This window comes from Dreissena polymorpha, chromosome 8 (genome assembly GCF_020536995.1).
Source record: "Dreissena polymorpha isolate Duluth1 chromosome 8, UMN_Dpol_1.0, whole genome shotgun sequence".
NCBI lineage: Eukaryota > Metazoa > Mollusca > Bivalvia > Myida > Dreissenidae > Dreissena > Dreissena polymorpha.
The window spans coordinates 82,074,815-82,096,235 of NC_068362.1; the positions used below are offsets into that span (position 1 = coordinate 82,074,815).

Sequence of the window (21,421 nt, forward strand, 5' to 3'; positions counted from 1 at the left end):
AGCCATCTCAATATGAAGACCTTTAAGCATGGTCACTAACTTGGATTCTCCGTATATGTCAGGAGAGTCCCACTGTATCTGTTTGGCTATGGCATAGAGTGGCTGATCGAACGCAATAACTGGGACTTGTACAGGGTTTAAGTACTGCACAACGCTCCCTATAATACTCATTGAATGTCGTATCATGGACACAGACTTCGCTTCTTCCTTGAACAGTGGCAATAAAGCTCCTATGTCAGCTGGGGAATCATATCTGAAAGATATTATAAACAGTTCAGTAATAAGACAATGCACCTGTATAAATGCAAACGTGTAAGCTGATTGTCTTAAGGCTCCGAGGAAGGTACGGTTTCCACTACCAAGTTACCTTACCTTAATGAAGGATATTAATTAATTAATTAATTTATTTATTATAGCTAGATTACCTGCGGGTGACTTCGCTGGCATGAAATGCTGACCACGATATCGCCATATCCTGAGATTCTATAGACTCAGCATCATTCCTCACATGTTCCAACCACCAAAATTTAACAAGCAGAACAATATATTAAGATACCTTAAATTCTTGAATAATTCATGCTTTCGATAAAAATGCTACCAAGTTTGATACGACTCTGTCTCAAAATTGAAAATCGTATAGAAGGGTCATTTAATAAGAGTGCTTTTTTCTTGTTCATGTACTGATAATAAAGGATGTCCACAAATGACTTATGGTTTTAATTTTGCTGGCGAATGATACTATGAAATGATAATATCTTACAGTGCATTAAATTGTGAATAGTTTTTATAACATTGTAAAGGTATAAAATTTAGCATGAAAAAGACAATCCTATATTGTTTTAAATCATGTACCTATTTTCTGTTTGAAGGGCTTGTGGGATTTGTTGACAGTCACTTGCAAATGGTTTGCTCATCTCGGGAATTCCAGTTTTTCTGTGAATAGCAACAGGTGGTATGCTGGCATAGGAATCCGGAAGCTGTCTTAATCTAGTTTGCTGGTTATCTTTGCTGTTTACATTTACACTTCTGGCTTCTCCTGGATACTCTTTGGTCGGGTGCTGGAAAATAGAAATTCCAGTGCCATGGAATGAACCTTGTGCTGTCGTGGAACTAGGATTATGGTCAATATTATCTACAGCACCAGTAGTAAATATATGTTTGCGGAGTATAGAAGGGCACACAATATTTTCCTTCTCAAATTGATCACACACACTGTTTCCCATCTTTGTTGAAAGTTCCATTACTCTGTTATAGGAAATAGACATTCCAAGATTATTGAGTTTGTCAATAATACCACGCTTTCTGGTCTCGGCATGGATCAACAATCCTAAATATATTGGCAAAGGTGGTTCCCTGGCTGTCGTGTGATATGTGGAAACTGAATTACTCCTGCGACGAATGTTGGAATTGAATATAATTTGTTGTGCTATACTTAGTACGTTCTGAGCATTGGACATTTCATTTTCCTGATCAATTATGCTTGGACCTCGCAGTATCATTTCGACTAGAGTTTGTAATGATTTAGGGATTGAATCTTGTTGACGTTTTTCAGGAAATGAGCCATTAAATTCAAACGAGTCTGTTTGATTGAACATGTCCCTTCTAATTATTGAAGCCACTTTGGATAGAGTGATTGCTTAATCATCACATTCCTTTTCAGATGCCTGCTTCACAATTTTACCAATGTCTTCCTTATGTACTAACAATACATCTTTGCCCTGTTTATGTGATTCAATGGTGAGAATGTGCGCCATAATGCGGTCCTTTAGCCTTGTTGTATTTACACGACTGGTTGTTTCTTTGCCTAATTGAGCTAAACGGGAAGAATACATCGTAGCCAAGTCAGCAAGCTTATGTACGAATATGGAATTATTCAACCGACTTTCCTCTATATACGACACTAGTTCTGCGAGCGCAATGCCATGTATTTGGTGATTAACTTTATCCAAACCATTTTCTGTTTGAAGTTTCCTTGATTTGTTGTAAAGTGATACCAAACAATTTGAGTGATACATAGCTTCCTGTGATATTAGGTCACCTGCACTCAGTTTTGCTAATAAAATTGTATCTTGCAATTCTAAAGCACATTGTCTCACTTTTGAGTCTATTTCAAATGTGGACGCTTGGTGAAGATCTCCAGATTCAGAGTTACAAAAGAAACATTTGTTCTGATAAGTCACTGTAGCTGCTCCACAGCTTTTACGAGTCATTTTACTTGGTGTACTACTGTCAGTTTCCTCTTCAGCTTTAATTTTATGCTTTTGTAGCCTATCAAGTTTCATTTTGCTAAACTTGTTTCGACATTTTTTATGCCACTTATCTTCATTTCTCAAGAGAAGTTCAACAGTACTTTTCTGCTCGACTAATGACGTTGAATTAATTGGTACTGGGAAATGTTCGATTTCGCGATAACTAGAAATATCGCTTAGCAATGTCGCATAGCCTGCTCCTTTAGAAACATCCTGTCGTTTAATTAATGCAGGGCATTGAAGCACTTCACTTGCAGATGCTTGACACAATATGCATTTGGACCAATCTATTGGAGAGTGCAGTAGTTTAGGTTTGGGTGATACAGGAAGAGACTCGGGCAGGACTCTGCCGGTTATTTTATTTATGTCTGAACCTGTACCATCTTCTTAACCCCTTTGCAGGCATAGGATGTTACCTGAAATATATAAATCATAAATGTTGTCGGTAAAATGAAGTATAACTTATAAAGTTCTCCTGTTATAAATGACAGTTATAAGGTATGAAATTTTATTTCAAAAGATTTTAGTTGTACGTACATTACTTTTATACTAATTTATTTTTTATCTTTTACGAATTAAGTTCTAACAACTTACATTAATCCCTCTCGATACCAATTCTAGATAAAACCAACTTTGAATATTGAGACTCAGAAAAGGTCTGTTTATTTAAAATGTGTTGCATAAGGGCATACCTCTTATGTTACTCATCGGGCTGGAACCTACAAACCAACGATCACAAAGCAAATGCACCAACCAGTGTATGTTATCGTGGCTCCACAATTTGATAATTATAATGGAGATCTAAACAAAATAAACTGGCTTACCATCAACCGATGCCATGTTTGTCTTGCTGAAGCTGTTGCAATTTAAGTTATAGGTTCCATACCTGAAAACCAATAAAGCCCATACAGCTATACCATCTACTTAAATATATATATATATATATTTATATTATTTTTATTTTTTATTTTATACCTTATGATAAAAATATGATATTTCTGCAGTGAAAACACAGCAGTGAAAATAATGCCACATTTTTGGAAAACCTTTTTCTATTTTTAGATTATCATTAATAATTATATATAAATATATATATATATATATATATATATATATATATATATATATATATATATATATATATATATAATGATGACGAGTGAATTAAAAGCGACATTCCACCGAATCCAACAAATTTTCTTTTTATTTTATGCTTTTTCACCGTTTATATACATTGTAAAAGAGTTTAACTGAAGAATTTCGCTGGTATAATTACGTCATTTTGTCACACTAATGACGTCATTTTGTGTTTTGAAATGTACTGCGCAACTCATGAAAATATATTTCTATGATCACTCGTGACATAACAAACGATCTTACACGATATATAAATATGCTATAATTTTATACAGATTTTAATGATTGCCCAATCAGGAAACAAATCATTACATTTTACACTCTGAGTTCTCATTTACACATAGATAAAACTTGTTAAAAATAGAGGCAAGTTGTTTCATCAATCCACCTATCCAGTAACTAGTACCCATTCGAACACTACTGCACTTTTTAAAATCTTTGAGCAGGACTTTTCTTAGGCATTTGTTATGATAAAAATAATTTTAAACAAGAGAATGGTATCTAAAAAGGTTTACTTACCTAAATTTATCAGTAGATCTTCAAAAGTACGGCAACTTTTAACGAAACACGTTGAAAAACTGTACAGGATGCGATCGTCTGCTTCACATATAAAATGGGGTATTTCAAACAAAAGGAAGTAACTGTGAAGGTTATTTTTAGGTTATTTCATGATTAGCATGAAGAAAATAGTTTTGAAAAAAGATGCACACATATAGGGCAGCATATCAATGTGTTATGATCATATTTCAACTTGAGAGTTTGTTAATTGATTTAATAAATAATGTACATGTGGCTCTATAAAGTTAGACTTTATAAATAACACATTTGCATGTACATCGTCAGCCCAAAACTTTGTATTGCATAAAATATAAAACATATAAATAAAAAATAGCATTTTTTAAACTCGGCGACCTTTATGGATTTATTTATTATTAAAGTAAACGAATATTTGCCAAAAAAGCATAATTTTCCCCCCAAAAAATGAACTTTTGACCTTACAAAAAGTACAAAATTAACAAAATACTTAAAATAATTGTTTTTCTTGCTAAGATTTTTTGTTATCAGCATAATTAGAAATAAAGTAGTGTTATATTTCATTTGATTTCTAAAAGATCACAACAAACGATCAGCACCTCGATATTTTCTCATTTTTGATAGGTTGGCGGCCATTTTGAAAATGGCGGCCATTTTGAAAAATATGACTTGGGTCCATAGCCTATTTGGCCTTAAATACTTTAAACTATCAATGAGCAAAGTTTGTTGCTTTTATCAAAAAGTGAACAATTCCACTGAATTCAAGCACCATATGATCCCGCTATATAAATGGACACATAGAATTAATTATTTTCAACAGTTTTGTCACTTGTGTGCTCAGTTTTGTTCTTTAAGGCATATTTGCGAGGTGAATTCACACGTTGAAATAGTCGTTTAATTCAAAGCTCCATAAAACAAATAATAACACCCGTCATCCTCGATTTTTATTTTATTTTATATCAGCAAAAGATTAATCATTATGCTATATGTGATAAAAATAATAAAAACTACCGCGTACGTTCTTAAAATGTATTATGTACTTTAACACATCTGAGTCATTGTAGATTTAAAAACAAAATACGGTTTTCAGCATTATTAGATTACAGTGGCGTATCAACAACTCGTAGATTATTATAATTAAAAAAACTCATTATAGATAACGAAGTTCATGGGAATTAAATCATTGCTTTACAAATACGCCATAATTACCTTTTGTAGTTTCTTAATTCACATGCAAACTTGTTTGTAGTATGAAAACGTTTTCCTAAAAAAAGCAACTCTTGTGTTGGATTAGATTTGTATCGTACACGAACTGTGACGATAAAATTGTTTTTCATATATATTTTCCTATCAATTCCAATAATATGGTACTGCGTGTATATACATTAAATCATACCAATAATATGCCATGAATTGGTAAAGTCATATCAAGAATCACAATGTATACCGTTGATATGCCCCTTTAAGTGTATTGTATACGTATTGTTTTTAATTGAATACTTAAATAACCTAATGTAATGATCTCGATACACATCTTTTATAATTTGCAGCTTCATAATATTCAAATCTACATTTGCATGCAACAATAAATTGGTAAAATCATGTCAAGAATTTCAAAAAAATGTGGTATGCCCCTTAAATAAATTCAATTATCTTGTTTTATTTTGTTTGGTTCAATGCAAACTTATATTTTTTAATCTTGCTACACATAATTTGTGTTTTCGCTGAAATAAAAAATTACTTTTGCATTTGCATACATAAAAACATTGGTCAAGTCATGTCAGGAACTACAACTAATACTGTCGATATGCCACTTTAATGTTTTGTATACATCTTTTTGAGTTGGATGATGTATTTGCCTATTATAATTGATCTTGTTACAAATAACTCGTGTTTTCATTTAAACTTAAATCTACTTTTCCATTGGCATACAGCAATACATGTACTAGTATGTGTTTTGACCGGCACCATTACTACGTGATTTCCACTGCGGTTTTTAATTTTATTTTAATGCATGCAGTCAAACTGCATTTGTGAACAAACGACCTCGGTGACCTATTGTTTTCTTTTTATATTTTTATTAAGTTATAACTCATTAAACATATAGGTAAATTTGGAAACAATCTAGGTGGAGGAAGGCATGTAAAAAACAAATTACTTTGATGCATTTTATTATTTTTTTATGTGAAATTCTGTTGTTTTTGTTTTTGTCTAAAAATTGATAAAAAACATGAATCAATCGTTTCATGTTAAAAAAATAATTTGCAGTCAAATTAAATAACTATTACAGATTTTGTGAGAAATAGACGTTGTTTTCAACACTTTTCTCATCAATGTACTCAAGTTATTTTTGTTATTACCTTATTTGTGAATTGTTGTTGTGCTGAAATGTACTTGTTGTTTAAGTGCATATAAAAAATTAACAACACTGGCGACCCATGATTTTTATTATATTTTTCTATCCACAACAGATGGTTCTACCTAAATACCCAAAATTAGCAAATTCTAGGTGAAGGAAAATTAAAACTGCATTAAAACTGCAGCATACGTCCTTAAAAATACATAAACAGAGTCAAATTTCGGTCAAGTGTTATTTTAAAAGTAGGTCTTCATGGCAAATGCCATAAACAAAAAACATGTTGCCTCACCTGATGATCCTTAGACAAAATAATTATATGACAATATCTAGAACAACTTTTAATGATGCTTAAGTGAGATACAAAAAAAATACGCATCCGGTAAAATCTAATAAGATTCTAGAAATCTAAATGAAGAATGCTTTGAATATTTTATCAATAAAACTTTAGTCAAGTTCGTATTGTGGTAAAGCGGAATCAACATTGGGTCACGTGGTTTTCATTAAAGAAGCTTCACTTAGCAATTAATCTAATTTTAATTATAAAACTCGTTTGAATTTAAGCACATTTATCAGGAAAAACCTTCGGACTATCCAGTCTATTAACCAGTCTAGAGTTCACATGTATTTTGTAACCTTGAGAAAATTAAGGGTGCATATTATCTAAAAAACATCTGGCCCATGAATAAACTAGCGTCATAATAAATAAAAAAATAGGACACCAAGTCAAACTTTCTGAACACTAGTATTCACGGGTTTTCTTCAATCTTTATTATATTTCGTCACTATTCTTATTTTGGAAACTTCTAGATTATTGTTGATTTTGTATCAAATATAGTAAAAACAGTCACCAACTCAAATCTTTGAATAGCCTTTTCCAAAGTTATATAGCCACATTTATTACCAATCTAGTTGCGGTAAAACTGATCTGCATGTTTGTCCTTACCATATTGAGGCCACGTTTTATAATAAGTCACCTTACCTGAAAACCCAAAATGTGACCAGGTAAAAACTTAGAAAAGTGCGGTACGCTTTTGTGGAATAATGATAATTATGATATTGAGTGCCAGGAAGGAAATTGATAAACGAACGTCCAACACTGTATGGCTGTTATTTCTATACTTCTTGACGATCATTTAGATAATAAAATGAATAATACATTTGCAAAATAATACACATGTCAGTATTATTTTTTATGTAGCGTTATAACAGTTTTATTAAACGTGAAGATCATATTAAACCTTGTGTTTAACTAGGCCTGTTAACATGATATTTTATTTTATAGCATTGAAAGTGAGGCTTGCTGGAGCGAATAAACACAAACGAAGGACGAGTGGAGGTAACCATTGACAACGGCGCAACATGGGGAACTGTGTGCTACGACGGCTTTGGCGTCGAAGCAGCCGGTGTGGTTTGCAAAATGCTAGGAATGGCAAGGTAGAACACTTTGAGTGCATAAACATATTCCTTATTTGACATTTGATCACATCTATACAGCCTGTAATATCATAAAATATCACACGTAGAGTCAATAATAACTGCATATTGTTTATATTGATACACGCGTAAAACAAAACTTAATGGTCGCATTAAAAAAATTAAGTCAGTCAGACTTATTTATCACTTTTGTAACTAGACCTAGTTTCCAATATCATTTGACAAGATAATTAACCTGTTAATATGTCCATGCCTTAATTAGTTATATGACATTGAGGCGTTAATTTTAAAATACGCACAGGAAAGAATCACGATGAACCCATAGGCTGTCATTTTAAAACAATGCATGCTGTTCTTCAACCAACTGTTCTAACATATCAATTCAACCCGCCAACAAGTTATATGAATATGTGAGTTCATAACAGGGCAATCTGACACACTGAAATAAAGTATTACAGCAAACTGGTTTGAAGTGTGATTTCCTATTATGTTTACTTATTATGTTTGATAACAAACACAATTGAAAACAAAGAAAATCTTAGTGCGTGAAAGCATTACACTGAATAAAGCAATTATCAAAATAAAAAACGGATTAAGAAATAAGCAGTATGCATTGATGTTAAACTCATTAATTGTAGGATGTGATTTTTTCTTTTAAAATCTTGTCTTATTTTTATATATAAGAAGCTGATTTGGATGTTAAATGTAATTAAGCGAGCACCTTTCAATTATATAAAAATGCTGAACTTCAAGTCAAATATATAATTGTCCTGATAGTTATATGCAAGCTATTCAATACTTAAGTGCTAATTGTGTAAATGAACCACTTACATAGTTCATTGCTTTTTTATTCGAGGCAATTTTTATCACATTAAATATATACAGAATATTTGTTCATGTCAGTGTAAGATCGTTTGTTATTTCACGAGTGATCATAGAAAATATGTTTTATTTTTATTATTTTTCTATGATGACGAGTGAACTAACAAACAATCTTACACCGACATGAACACATTTTCTGTTTCTTTTATGCCACTTTTTCAAGAAAATAATTAACAGCTGACAAGTTACCCTTTCTCCCGCGCGTGCATCAATACATTTCAATACATAACATGACGTCATTATACCAGCGAAATTCTCGGTTAAACTCTTTTACAATGTAAATAACGGTGACAAAAAAACATAAAATTAAAAGAAAATGTGTTGGATTCGATGGCATATCGTTTTTAATTCACTCGGGATCATACAAAATATATGTAAAACTTGAAGTAAATCTTGATATGATAATCTTAAAATAGAAATAGTAGTTCCGCAAATGTGTTATTTTCATCGGTGAAAATAACAATTTGTTTATTTTCACTGCTGTTATTTCACTATTTGTACTATTCACAATTTCCATGAAGCAGCTTAGAAGGCTTAAAATTATAGGGTTTAGGGTTTCTTTTTGAGTTTATTATCTACTTACCCAGAAAATATGAACAATTTAAAACATAATTCTGTATTTTAACTGTTCACATGTCTGTTCTTTTGTCAATGTTACGGCAACTGCCTTTTGTACAAACGATAGTTCCTTAAAATATGTATTTCCTGATAACCCAAACAATAAATGGATCACATAGAAACTAGAATGTTAGTACATGTATGTGATTTTCAAACACAACTTCGTGTACTGTTTCCAAATGTAAATTCTTAAAGATCTCCAAAGGCTTTTGAGCAAGATCCTATTAACAGCCTGTTTAGTTATGTGAATAAGTTAACTTTGTCGCAAACGTAAGTAAAGTTAGACCTGCACTTTCTTCATACAAACATAGCAGTCACATCCATGTCTAAGTTAAAGTATGCTTCAATTAAATGATTAAAACATTTGTAACAATATACCAATAAAATAAAATGAACTCTAATTCAATGACCACTTCTTTCAGGGCTAACAGACATGTTATTCAATACAGACCGCCTGGTAATACACGAACAACTAACCGACCCATTAACGATTTCTAACGTAAATCATATGAAAATGTTCGAGTCCCTGTGTATTGAACATATTTAACATCGCCAAACCTTGGTGCTTATTACCTTCAATTAATACGATCTTAGCCACTGCCTTAACCGAGAAAACCTGATAGAAATAATAAAATGTACATAATTTGGATTAAATATGTGTAATATGTTGAGTTCGTTTGCAGCATATGTAGAGTTTGAATTTGGCTTTCATAACTAAAATAATTTGAAAGATTCAAAGAAGATAAATACATGTATATTACGCAGGCCTTTAAATCATATGATATAGATTTACTTGTATGCGGTCATGATCGAATGTGCTGTGCCAGTATTTTCCCCAAAACATGCACTCAATAACAGTAAAGGTAGGTTTATTTACCTATTTAGTCAGGCCATTTATTATATATTCTGCCTTTGGTTATTATACTGTGGTTGGTCAAAATCTGTTTTATTTCTAAAAAAACAATGCATACATCTTGTTATTTAGCCTACTGGTTGAAGTGATATTATGGGCATTTTTCACGGTTGAATTGAGCTGAAAAGAATTAACAGGCCAAAAGAGTTCGTTAAAATGTGGGTACTGACCAATTATCGGCAACTCATCTTGCTACCAGTTGTTTATAAAAATATATGTTATATTCGATATCTTACGTGACTCACCCAGTCCTCTAAGCCGAAATGATCCGTAAAACAATGTTCTGTCATTGTGTCGTATGGACGAATCTGCACTAAAACTTAATTTAGGTTCACATCGTACATGCATGATCAGTCCTCAAACGAAAGAACGGTTGATATTCAAATGCATTATTTTTCTCTTTCCGGGAAACTGTTTTAATATGTTGATGCTGCATTAACAAATATAAGTGTATATGAAGTGAAAACACCAAAAATAAACAACGGTTGCGATAGACACCTAGAAACTGTTAGATGCCCATAATAACACTTTAAGATATTAATTAGGACCCTACGTATGTAAATAATTTCTGCAACTAAGGGCAATACTAGCGACACGTAGATCCTACTTTCATATTAAAATTTGATTAAAGTTTTAGTCGTTCATTTCGTCGAATGTTGAGATCAAAATTATAAATATAAAATTATACTACCTTTCGTTAGTAGTTAAGTTTCGTCAAGAGTCGTAGTCATGTTTTGACTGCATCCACAAGTAAATGGCACGCCTCGAAACATTTTGATACGCATTATCTAGCAGGTAGAACTAGTTGCATTACAGAGATCATAAATATCATTACACAATTTTGTTAACAAATAAGCTTTTCGTTTGCTCATTTGAAATCTATCCGCGATTCACTTGATACAATCTAAGCCATGGCGATCCGCTGTTTATGTAATCTCCAGACGTTATCCGATCATTTTCGTCAACATTCGTAACCACAATTAGTATATTACACTTCACGATCGGTAAATACCGAAAGTGTCTGTCAAGATTAAATTGTGCCGGTTAGCCAATTATAAAGTGTATGCAAATGAGCGTACTCAAATTTGTCGAGTAAACATTTTAGTAAACGTAAATGAAAGAATTTGTTTTAAACAAAAATGTCAGCGATTTTGTTTCTGTCTTCCTACTTAACAAAAGGATTGTGTTGTTTCCTTTTAATCCACACGCATTGTTGCATTGGTGGCAAGTAGCAAATATTTTGTTTAAAGCGTAGCTTGTGAAATTGTTTTCATTGTGTTGCGTTTGTTTACGAGAGTGGTGTAGTGAACTTGCTTTTCATGCGATGAAGAGATGTACAGGTTTTAAAAAAAACAAATATAAGAAATTAATGTCTTTGTTCAACCATAAAATGTATAAAGAAAAATTAAAGAAAAGTAGGATCAGATATTCTCAATTGTTATTTTTGTGATTAAATTATAAATATGTGTAAGTAAAACATTTGACTTACTTGCTAACATCTAACTCTAAACTGTATAAAATGTGTTCTTAACCGGATTATTGGATTTCTTACCTATTTATGCCACATTTAAACACAATGTAATTTAAATGTCTGCCGTGTTAGTACAAAAAGAACATTTAAATGCTAAATCAAAATATGATTAAAATACTATTAAGTAAAAAATAATGCGTGTATTAAGATGACTTGCTCTGCCTAGTGGGTTTATCCATTCCCCTAACGGCATCATTAGTTAGTTGCCGTAGTTCTAAACGACCGTGGAAGACGCACAGACCTTTCAAAAGGTGTTGCTTTTTATTTCAATATGATGGTGTGTTTTTCCAGTTATTGCTTAATAAGAATTCAATACTGCTCCAGCAGCTGGAGTTTCACTTCTTTATATTAAATATAATATATTTAATGTAATTTGCATATGTGGGCAGTAATGGTAGTTTTAATCTTTTCTTCTATTTATCTTCACTTCTGTTGAAAAAAGTATTTGCTAGACATTATTGTTTGGAAAATATTGGGTTACACCGCTAATGTTTCATATGTCATCAATTAGCATAAAATGTCACCTAGGTTTAACAGAATGTTCAATTATTGTGATTATTATTTTATTTGTGTTTTTTTCAGTGACAGTAGTGTTCCTACAATTTCGTTCTTTTCACCTAGTTTATCATCACAGCAGCAACTTATTCATGGATTAAATTGTGGTGGGAATGAGAGCACATTAGCTGAATGTGGTCATGATGATTTTGGATCAACACCATGTGGAAACTCAGATATTGCAGCAGTCATCTGTACTAAAGGTTTGTTTTAGAAATGAATCGATGTATGCCTTGCTTATGTTTTCCATGGTGTACTGTTAATTCACAAAACTATAGCGTTATTATATAATTCAGCTACAAACAATTGCTAATTTTAAGAGATTGTGTCGCGTAACTTACATATAATTTCCTAACTACTAAGCACTAACTGTCAGTTAAAGGCTGTTATATTTTTTCCAAAACCTATTCAATATGAGCGTTTGAATACAGATGTGTACATACACACCAACATATATATCAAGATTTGATTCAGGGTGTACAATAAGCATTTATTCGATCAATTTTTATATATTTCTGTTTGTGTGTTTTTTTTATGTCCCCCAGTCTAAACTGGGAGTATATTCTTTTTGCCCTGTCTCTTGGGGGTTTGTTGGTTTATTTGTTTGCGTCAAACTTAAACATTGGCCATATCTTTTGCAATATTGAAGATAGCAACTTGATATATGGCATGCATGTGTATCTCATGGAGCTTCACATTTTGAGTGGTGAAAGGTCAAGGCCATTCTGAAAGGTCAAAGGTCAATTATATGTTGCATCAAACTTAAACATTGGCCATAACTTTTGCAATATTGCAGGTAGCAGCTTGATATTTGGCATGCACGTGTATCTCACGGAGCTGCATATTTTGAGTTGCGAAAGGTCAAGGTCATACTTCAAGGTCAAAGGTCAAATATATAGGGGACATAGTGTTTCACAAACACATCTTGTTTCATAATGGCATGTATTCAAGCAGTTAGCCCTTTAACTTAACTACCTGTTTTTGTCTCAACAATTTACCTTCTATGGGGTAATATGGCTATATTAAAACGTCTTACAGTGGAATTACTTGAGAGAGTATCTACATGTACTATTATTTCCATCTGTTAAAGTAGAGCCTCAATATGTCAAGAAGGATTAAAAAAGCTTCATTTACGCACCCACGCTCATAGCTGAAGAATATATATGTGCTCTTGTTCTATCCGTTAGTCCATCTTTGGTCAATCTGGCTGTTTGCAAAGACATAAAAGTATAACTTCTAGAGTAATTAATGACTCTATACACGAATTAATCAACACTTGCCCTATGTATATTGATACAATTTATTTATATCGGAATTTTATATTATAAATCACACATAATGCAAATTTTACATATCGCAATTATCAGTAATGTAACTTTATGGTTCATGTGGCTTCATCCAAAGTGGCACAGGTTCGGCATTTTAAAAGACAAACTAATGGCCTTGTTTTACATGCTACGAATTAAAATTAGTACAAACGTATTAATTTATAAGCATTTGAGTATCACGTGAACTATTGCACCAGTGAATACTTCAAAACTAAACTATATATATAAGTATCTAACATTCATGTTAGTATATATAGAGTAAACCACAGTATGGTAACATGTTGCTTATATCGCACGTATTAATTATACACGGGGTTGTCTGCAATGATTCTTAGTACAACCCATGTGTGGTCTTATTCTTCATAAATAAAACATGTGTTTATTTTTGTTGCGTGTTACTCCAAATATACTACATCATATGTAGTGCACGTTAATACACGTTTTTATCGTCATGTGAACTTGCAAAACGTGATGCACAGATTATTCATCACTTTTCATTTATTATTAATCAGACACGTAACCTTGATAAAGGACGTTTGAAATTTTGTCAAATGCAGGTCAAAGAAAAACTTGCTAGAGTTATGAAACGTTTAATTTTAAGGTAGCGCACCTCTAATGGGCACATATTCAAATATAATTCAATTAATTATTTTCATAATCAGCATCGTTTCACTGAACTACATGCAAATTTGTAGGTAGGCTTTCCATGCTTTAAAAAAAAAATACCGAACCCACCCTCACGCTCGGCTTGTCCAGTTTATTTTCACCCTTGGGGTATATAAAAGTTCCATAATTCATTCAGATTTCTAAATATGGGCATGCAGTTGGTGTGTACAGATGCAGTAAAGGTGTTTAAAGTTTAAACAAGATGAAATAAGTATTCTTTTACAGACATTTATTTTTTACAATTTTTTATCTATGGAATAGCGCCATGAAATGTAAGTGATTTCAGCCAAGTAAAAATAGGGTCGGTTAAAAACAAAGTGTCATACAATTCAAAATAGTAGCATTTAAGTTATATTTTAAACTATTTTTTTTATAGAAACACTATATACAGCAAAAATACCAAGACATAGACAGATTTACCGTTTACTTTTTGAAATAATAAAAATGCAACATGCATCATTCGTATTTTCAGCAGTTAATTACCTAATTTAGCCATAACGTTGTTTTAATATTTAAAATTGTAGGATGTTCTTACAATTTTCAACATATTTGACAATAAACATAGCTTATATGCTATATTAAATCAAATTACGTTAGAAAAGAAATAAAACGCGTCGCAAAAAGTATGCGATGTCGGCAGGATTCGAACCTGCGCGGGAAGATCCCAAAAGATTTCTAGTCCATCGCCTTAACCACTCGGCCACGACAACTTCACATCAGTGCAACTCTAAATTAGATATTTATAAGTAAACAGGTAAAAAAGGCTCGTCTATCTTTAAAGAAATCGCGAAATCGTATTTTTCAGATGATAATTGGATCAAAGTCAATATTTATAGTGAAAATAATGTATTCTAAATGAATTATGTAAACACATATCAAAATTCGAAGTTAAAAAAAAAAAAAATGCATCTCTCGGAAATAACCGATCATTTAAGATCGGCAATGATCGTAAAATAAATCGCGGGAAATCATTAGAGGTGCGCTACCTTTATACGCATGTGAATTTATGCGTCGGGATATGGAAAGTGCGCCAATCCTTTGTTACATTTTTCAATTATAGTTGTTAATTAATAGTGTCTTATTTCATTTTATATCTTATAAAAACTTCAATTAATTCTAGTACAGTGTATTGTAAAATCGCCTTATGTGTATACCAATCTAGTAAAGTCGATCCATACTTGTATAATGTATAATTTAAATGAAGTATTTAACTAAGACGTAATTTACATGTAATGTTGAAGCATTAACTTTCTTACCATGTATTGTAGGGATTCGTCTTGCAAACTCAGGCGCCCGAGATCAAGGCAGAGTAGAAATATTTATGAATGGTGAATGGGGAACGATTTGTGATGATAACTTTGGTGAGGCTGAAGCTGGAGTAGTTTGCGGAATGCTGGGATATGCGAGGTATGAAATTAATTGCATTATAAAGGCATGAACAAAAAGCAAATAACACTTATATAAATATTGTTTTACTAGAATCGTATGCCAGAACAAAAGTAAACATACAAACTACGTTATAATTTAATGTAAAAATATATGCAAATGATAGGAGCTTTTTATAAATATATCAGATGAGAAAACATAATTTTTTCACAGCCCTATGAATAACAAACAGTAATGAATATATGTGCATTTACAGAATGATATTAAATGTTACCGCTGTACAAAAAACTAACATTCTTAATGTATGTGTTTTATGGTGAAATCATTGTAATAGAACTAGCCAGGCACTGTTTCATGGTTTGATTTTTAATGTACCTTTAAAAGTTTATATATGAAATAAGTTGAGTTTTATCACGCCCAATTATAGCATCATTTATTTAGGCGGTTGAATGGGTGTTTCAGAAATGGTGCGATCACTGCTATGGGAACTTATGGGTCGGGGTCTACTTCCCAGCCTATCCATTTAGACAATGTAGACTGTGAAGGTAACGAAGATACTTTGTTGGAATGCAAGCATAATGCCATCGACTTTACCGACTGCAATCATAAGGAAGACGTTGGAGTTGTGTGTAAAGCAGGTATACACTAGTTTAGATAAGTATTGGTTATTTTTACGTAGATGTCTTTTTCTAGACATTGTTGTTATGTAAGATTAATGAGTATTATTATTAATGAGTATTATTTGTTGTGAGACCTGCCTGATACCCGCTGCATTAATTCTTGTGCGTATTAACAAGTCGTTTATATCAACTGATTTTCCGGAAGTTAGTGTCATTTGAACAATAATTTGTTTTCTGCTCAATATCTATGAAACAAATTATCAAAATTTGTGAAATTGTTTACCATGCATATAGGCATGAACCTACCATCGCGTTATTTCGCGATAAATGACGTAACATTTTCAAATGAAAATGTCGTTGCAATGTTTCGCATTATTTTTAGAATCGGGCAATGTAGTGCGATTCGGCGGAGATTGATTCGTCCTAAAATGTACAGACACGTAGATTCTCAACCCATTTTAAACGTGAGAACCTTTATAAGTTGTGGCATGGTGGAGTTTTTAAAAAGCATTTCGATGAGTTTTTCCTGTGTGACGAGAAAATGTCTTCCCAATTAAATCGCTAACGGCATCAAACGATTGTGTACAACATACATAAGATGCTGCATTCACAAAAATATTGGCTTCTTGCCGACGTAGTAGATAATTTTGCATTTTTCCAAAAGAGATGGAGCCTATGCTTAGGAGGTGGCGCTAATGATACGAGGTGGCGCCAATGCAGGATGTATTGCAATGACATTATCACATGGCGTAGATTTGATAGATAATGTTATTTGCTATATTAAATTTTTCAACGTACATAAACACAATCTATAATAAATAAGATGTCGTATTTTAAATATATAAGTGATCAGCTCAATTAAGAAGTCACCAACATAAATAAAACATATTGTACGATGTATACAAAAAATTGCAATACTCAATCAAACCAATAACATAATGTTCAACATTATCAAAATAATTCATCGACATCAATATCTGTATACAGTATGCTAATTCACGGAAGAAGTATAAGATAACACTTCTTCTCGAAACTATGATTTGTGGCCGTTAATCCAAATGCTTAATTTACTAAAAGGCAAAGGTCAACGAATCATAATTAGGCTCATTTATGTTGTTTTGCCCACTATCAACCCCAAAAATGAATATAGCTCGGTCTTTTTCCGTTAATATTTGTGTATAATACATGTTAAATGCTGTTATCTTAAAAAGACGAACGTTTAAATCAATCAATACATTATTAGAAAACTACTTTTTCTAATCTAAAACGCACGCGACTCAAATGTTCTGAACTAGTCAACTGACAAAAAAATAATGTAAGTCCTGTAAAAATAATAGAAACCATAACATAAAATATTTCATTTTAAATAGCGTTAAATGTTTATTAGCGCCACCACCTAATCGGAGCGCCACCTTGTCATTGGCTCCATCTCTTTTTGAAAAATGCAAATTTATCTATTGGATCGGCTAGAAGCCGATAATTTTGTGCACGCATTAACTTGTACAGGTTCAAAGCAATCGTTTTATGTAATGGGCGATTTAATTGGCAGGGAATTTGCGCGTCACACAGGCAAAATACATCGATTTGCTTTTACGAATTCTACCAAGCCACAACTTATAAAGGTCCTCACGTTTCCAAATGTATGTTTCTGTACATTTTAGATGAACTTATAATCGCTGAATCGCACTACATTGGCCGATTTTTTTAAATATTGCGAAATGTATTGAAAAACATATTAAACCTAATCACCCTGTATAATTATCCGTTAAATTTCAAAACATCCGGGCTTTAGCGCCACCTCGGATGTTGCATTGGTTCATCTATTAATTCATCTCTAAAAAGAGGTGGCGCGCGTGATTAATGGCCGTGGACTAGCGAACCAAGGAAAAGTGCGAGGTATTTATAAGTCCCCTACCGGTGGAACCGGAGAGGGACTTATGGTTTGCGCTCTGTGTCTGTCAGTCTGTCACACTTTTCTGGATCCTGCGATAACTTTAAAAGTTCTTCATATATTTTAATGAAACTTTAAACATGGACAGGTGGCAATATGGAGATTATGCACGCCATTTCATTTAGTTAATACGTCAAGAATTCTGGTTGCTATGGCAACAAATAGTGCAGTTTTCCGCCAATAAGTGTATTATACACGATCGATAGTAAAAAGATGATTATGTTCAGATCATAACTTTTTCTGAAAACTTAAAATCGTGATGGATCTGAGAATATATAAAAAGTCAAAAACAAAAGCACCATAAGGCCAAACAAAAAAATAGTCATAGTTCAGGGAACATGGACAGAAAAATGTAGGAGGGTAGGTAGGTTTCTATCAGCTCATCTATTTTTTGAAAAAAAAATATGAGCTATTGTCATCACCTTGGTGTCGGCGTCGGCGTCGGCGTTGTGGCGTCGGCGTCGGCGTCCGGTTAAGTTTTGCGTTTAGGTCCACTTTTCTCAGAAAGTATCAATGCTATTGCATTCAAACTTGGTACACTTACTTACTATCATGAGGAGACTGGGCAGGCAAAGTAAGATAACTCTGGCGTGCATTTTGACAGAATTATGTGCCCTTTTTATTCTTAGAAAATTGAAAATTTTGGTTAAGTTTTGTGTTTAGGTCCACTTTATTCCTACAGTATCAAAGCTATTGCTTTCATACTTGCAACACTTATTAACTATCAAAAGGGGACTGTGCAGGCAAAGTTATGTAACTCTGACTGGCATTTGGACGGAATTTTGGGCCCTTTAAACTTAGAAAATTGAAAATTTTGTTAAGTTTTGTGTTTTGGTCCACTTTGACCCTAAAGTATCATAGATATTGCTTTCATACTTGGAACATTCGCAAACTATCATAACGGTACAGTAAAAGGACAAGTTGCATAACTCTGGTTGTCATGTTTACGGAATTATGGCCCTTTTTTGGACTTTGAATATATGGTTAAATTTTGTGTTTCGATTCACTTTACTTGTAAAGTATCAAGGTTATTGCTTTCAAACTTCAAATACTTTCATGCTACCATGAGATTACTGTACCTGGCAAGTTGAATTTTACCTTGACCTTTGAATGACCTTGACTCTCAAGGTCAAATTATTAAATTTTGCTTAAATTGCCATAACTTCTTTATTTATGATTAGATTTGATTGATACTTTGACAAAACTACTCTTGACTGACATACCACAATAGACTCCACCCAAACCATCCCCCGTGCCCTCCCCCCCCTCCCCCCGAATCCCCCCCTACAATTTTTTTTAAGATCATCTCACAAATGACCACCACACCCTCACACTATACCCCCCAAACCACCCCCAATTTTTTTTTTGAAACGGTTAAAAAACACAAATATTTATTTTTATTATTTTATGTTTGAAATACCGTCCAACCATCGCACCCAAGAATCCCCCCCCTTCCCCCCCCCCGAATCCCCTCCCCCCCTTTTTTTAAGATTATCTCACAAATGACAACCACACCCTCACACTATAACCCCCACCCCACCCCCCCAATTTTATTTTGATTTTTTGAAACGGTTAAAAAACACCAATATTTATTTTTATTATTTTATGTTTGAAATACCGTCCAACCATCTCACCTAAGATCTCCCCCCACCCCCCTGCCTCCCCCTCGAATTTTTTTTTCGCATTTTTTTCGCATTTTTGGAAGATAATGTTGAATAAATGTCCACACCCCGACACTATAAACCCCTCTTCACTCCACCTCTCCCTCCTTTGTGATTGAAAATGAGAGTCCCTTCACCTTTAAAAAGAAAATAGATGAGCGGTCTGCAGCCGCAAGGCGGTGCTCTTGTTTATTGTTTTATTATTTTTCTTTTTACCAGTCGACTGATTACAGGGTGAAAAGGGTCAGTTAATGCACCCATGATTGTTTAAACACTGACCAAATGATTAACATTGCACATGTGGTGTTAAGTCGTTGTATATTATTCATCGTTGCATCATTCCTAGCTCTTTATGCACCTTTTGCCTTTTAATCACCCTCTTTACTAATGCTAACCTGCGTACAGAATTCACAAAAGAGAACACATCATTTAATCATTTTTCATCCATAAATACAATGTAGTTTTATATTCATAAATGTTTTACATTTATCACATATTCAAATGATTGTTTTGTAGTGCATATTTGCTTTTTGAGAATTATGTCAGTAACATGTGTACATGGTGGCATGGTGAGTTGATTCACAGAGACCCATGTAAGGCATTAGCTAGGTCTTCACAATAGTGCACTCAGGTCCTGATTGTGTAGAAAACCCGTGAAAATGATCGCAAAGTAAACAGTATTAATTTAGTAGTGTAAGGCTGAATTTGGAAGTCACTTCAGAAAAGTCACGGATTGACAAAAGAGAGATATGTGCATTCAATGTGCTAAAAATTGATTTTTATTTTCTGTAGTTGAGATGCGCTAAATTTTGACTTATTTTGAAGTGAGTCGATGGATTTATTCCAATCGGTGTTAGACATCAGATATATTATCATTGATGATTTCGTCTCTTACATGTTCCTGTTTTAATAAGAAGTGTTTGGAACTAAATCTACCAAAATGCAAACGTCCGGGTAATGTAAACACTGACGGACAATTTTAGTAGTGAATAATTAAGTACTTCAATTCCGGTGTTAACCATGTTAGCATCAACTTTTAGCAAATATTTTGGTATGAATCTATTACTTGGGAACCGAATTGTGTTGAGACGAAATTTCTTTGTTGTGGTCACAATTTGCGATGTTAATCGCCAACATAAGAGACGTGGACGCCGCCATGGATCTGTCGTTATCGGATACAATGCCATATAGGTAACACTCGTACCGTACCGAACCGACGAAAAACGTCGCTATCAGATTTTTTTCCGCGGACCAAAAAAAATCGTTAGGGTCGGGGGCAACAAATAGGGTCGGTCGGGTTCCCTGAACCAAGACTATTTTGTTGGCCTACGGTAAATAGCAAAATACACTCATATGAGCTTGCTTGTCTCGCTAACATGGTATACGTCATCAGCATTTTGATTATTTTAGCAACGCATGCTGTTATTCGTCTTGAGGGACAAGGTTCAACAGAAGTTCAGGGCAGGGTTGAAATTTCAACTGATAATGGTGTTACCTGGAGTACTATTCGCTCTGACAATTTCGATTTATCAGAGGCAAAAGTACTATGTCGAATGCTTGGATTTTCAACGTAAGATCCAAAGTCTTAACAAGATAA

General features: G+C 33.2%; 1 protein-coding gene and 1 non-coding gene across 4 annotated transcripts in view; one reads left to right on the forward strand and one right to left on the reverse strand.

The window, feature by feature from the left end:
* LOC127842822 (deleted in malignant brain tumors 1 protein-like) overlaps positions 1-21,421 on the forward strand; it is a 70,830-nt gene that overhangs the window by 46,349 nt on the left and 3,060 nt on the right. For all 3 annotated transcript variants that reach the window (XM_052372569.1, XM_052372567.1, XM_052372568.1), the window contains 5 exons: positions 7,562-7,713; positions 12,240-12,415; positions 15,475-15,613; positions 16,055-16,230; positions 21,235-21,394. In XM_052372569.1, the coding sequence (XP_052228529.1) occupies positions 7,697-7,713; positions 12,240-12,415; positions 15,475-15,613; positions 16,055-16,230; positions 21,235-21,394 (668 nt within the window). In that variant the 5' untranslated portion in view covers positions 7,562-7,696. The remainder of the gene's footprint in view (positions 1-7,561; positions 7,714-12,239; positions 12,416-15,474; positions 15,614-16,054; positions 16,231-21,234; positions 21,395-21,421) is intronic.
* On the reverse strand, positions 14,835-14,916 carry Trnas-aga (transfer RNA serine (anticodon AGA)). The gene has a single exon. It is a non-coding gene; the product is annotated as a tRNA-Ser (tRNA).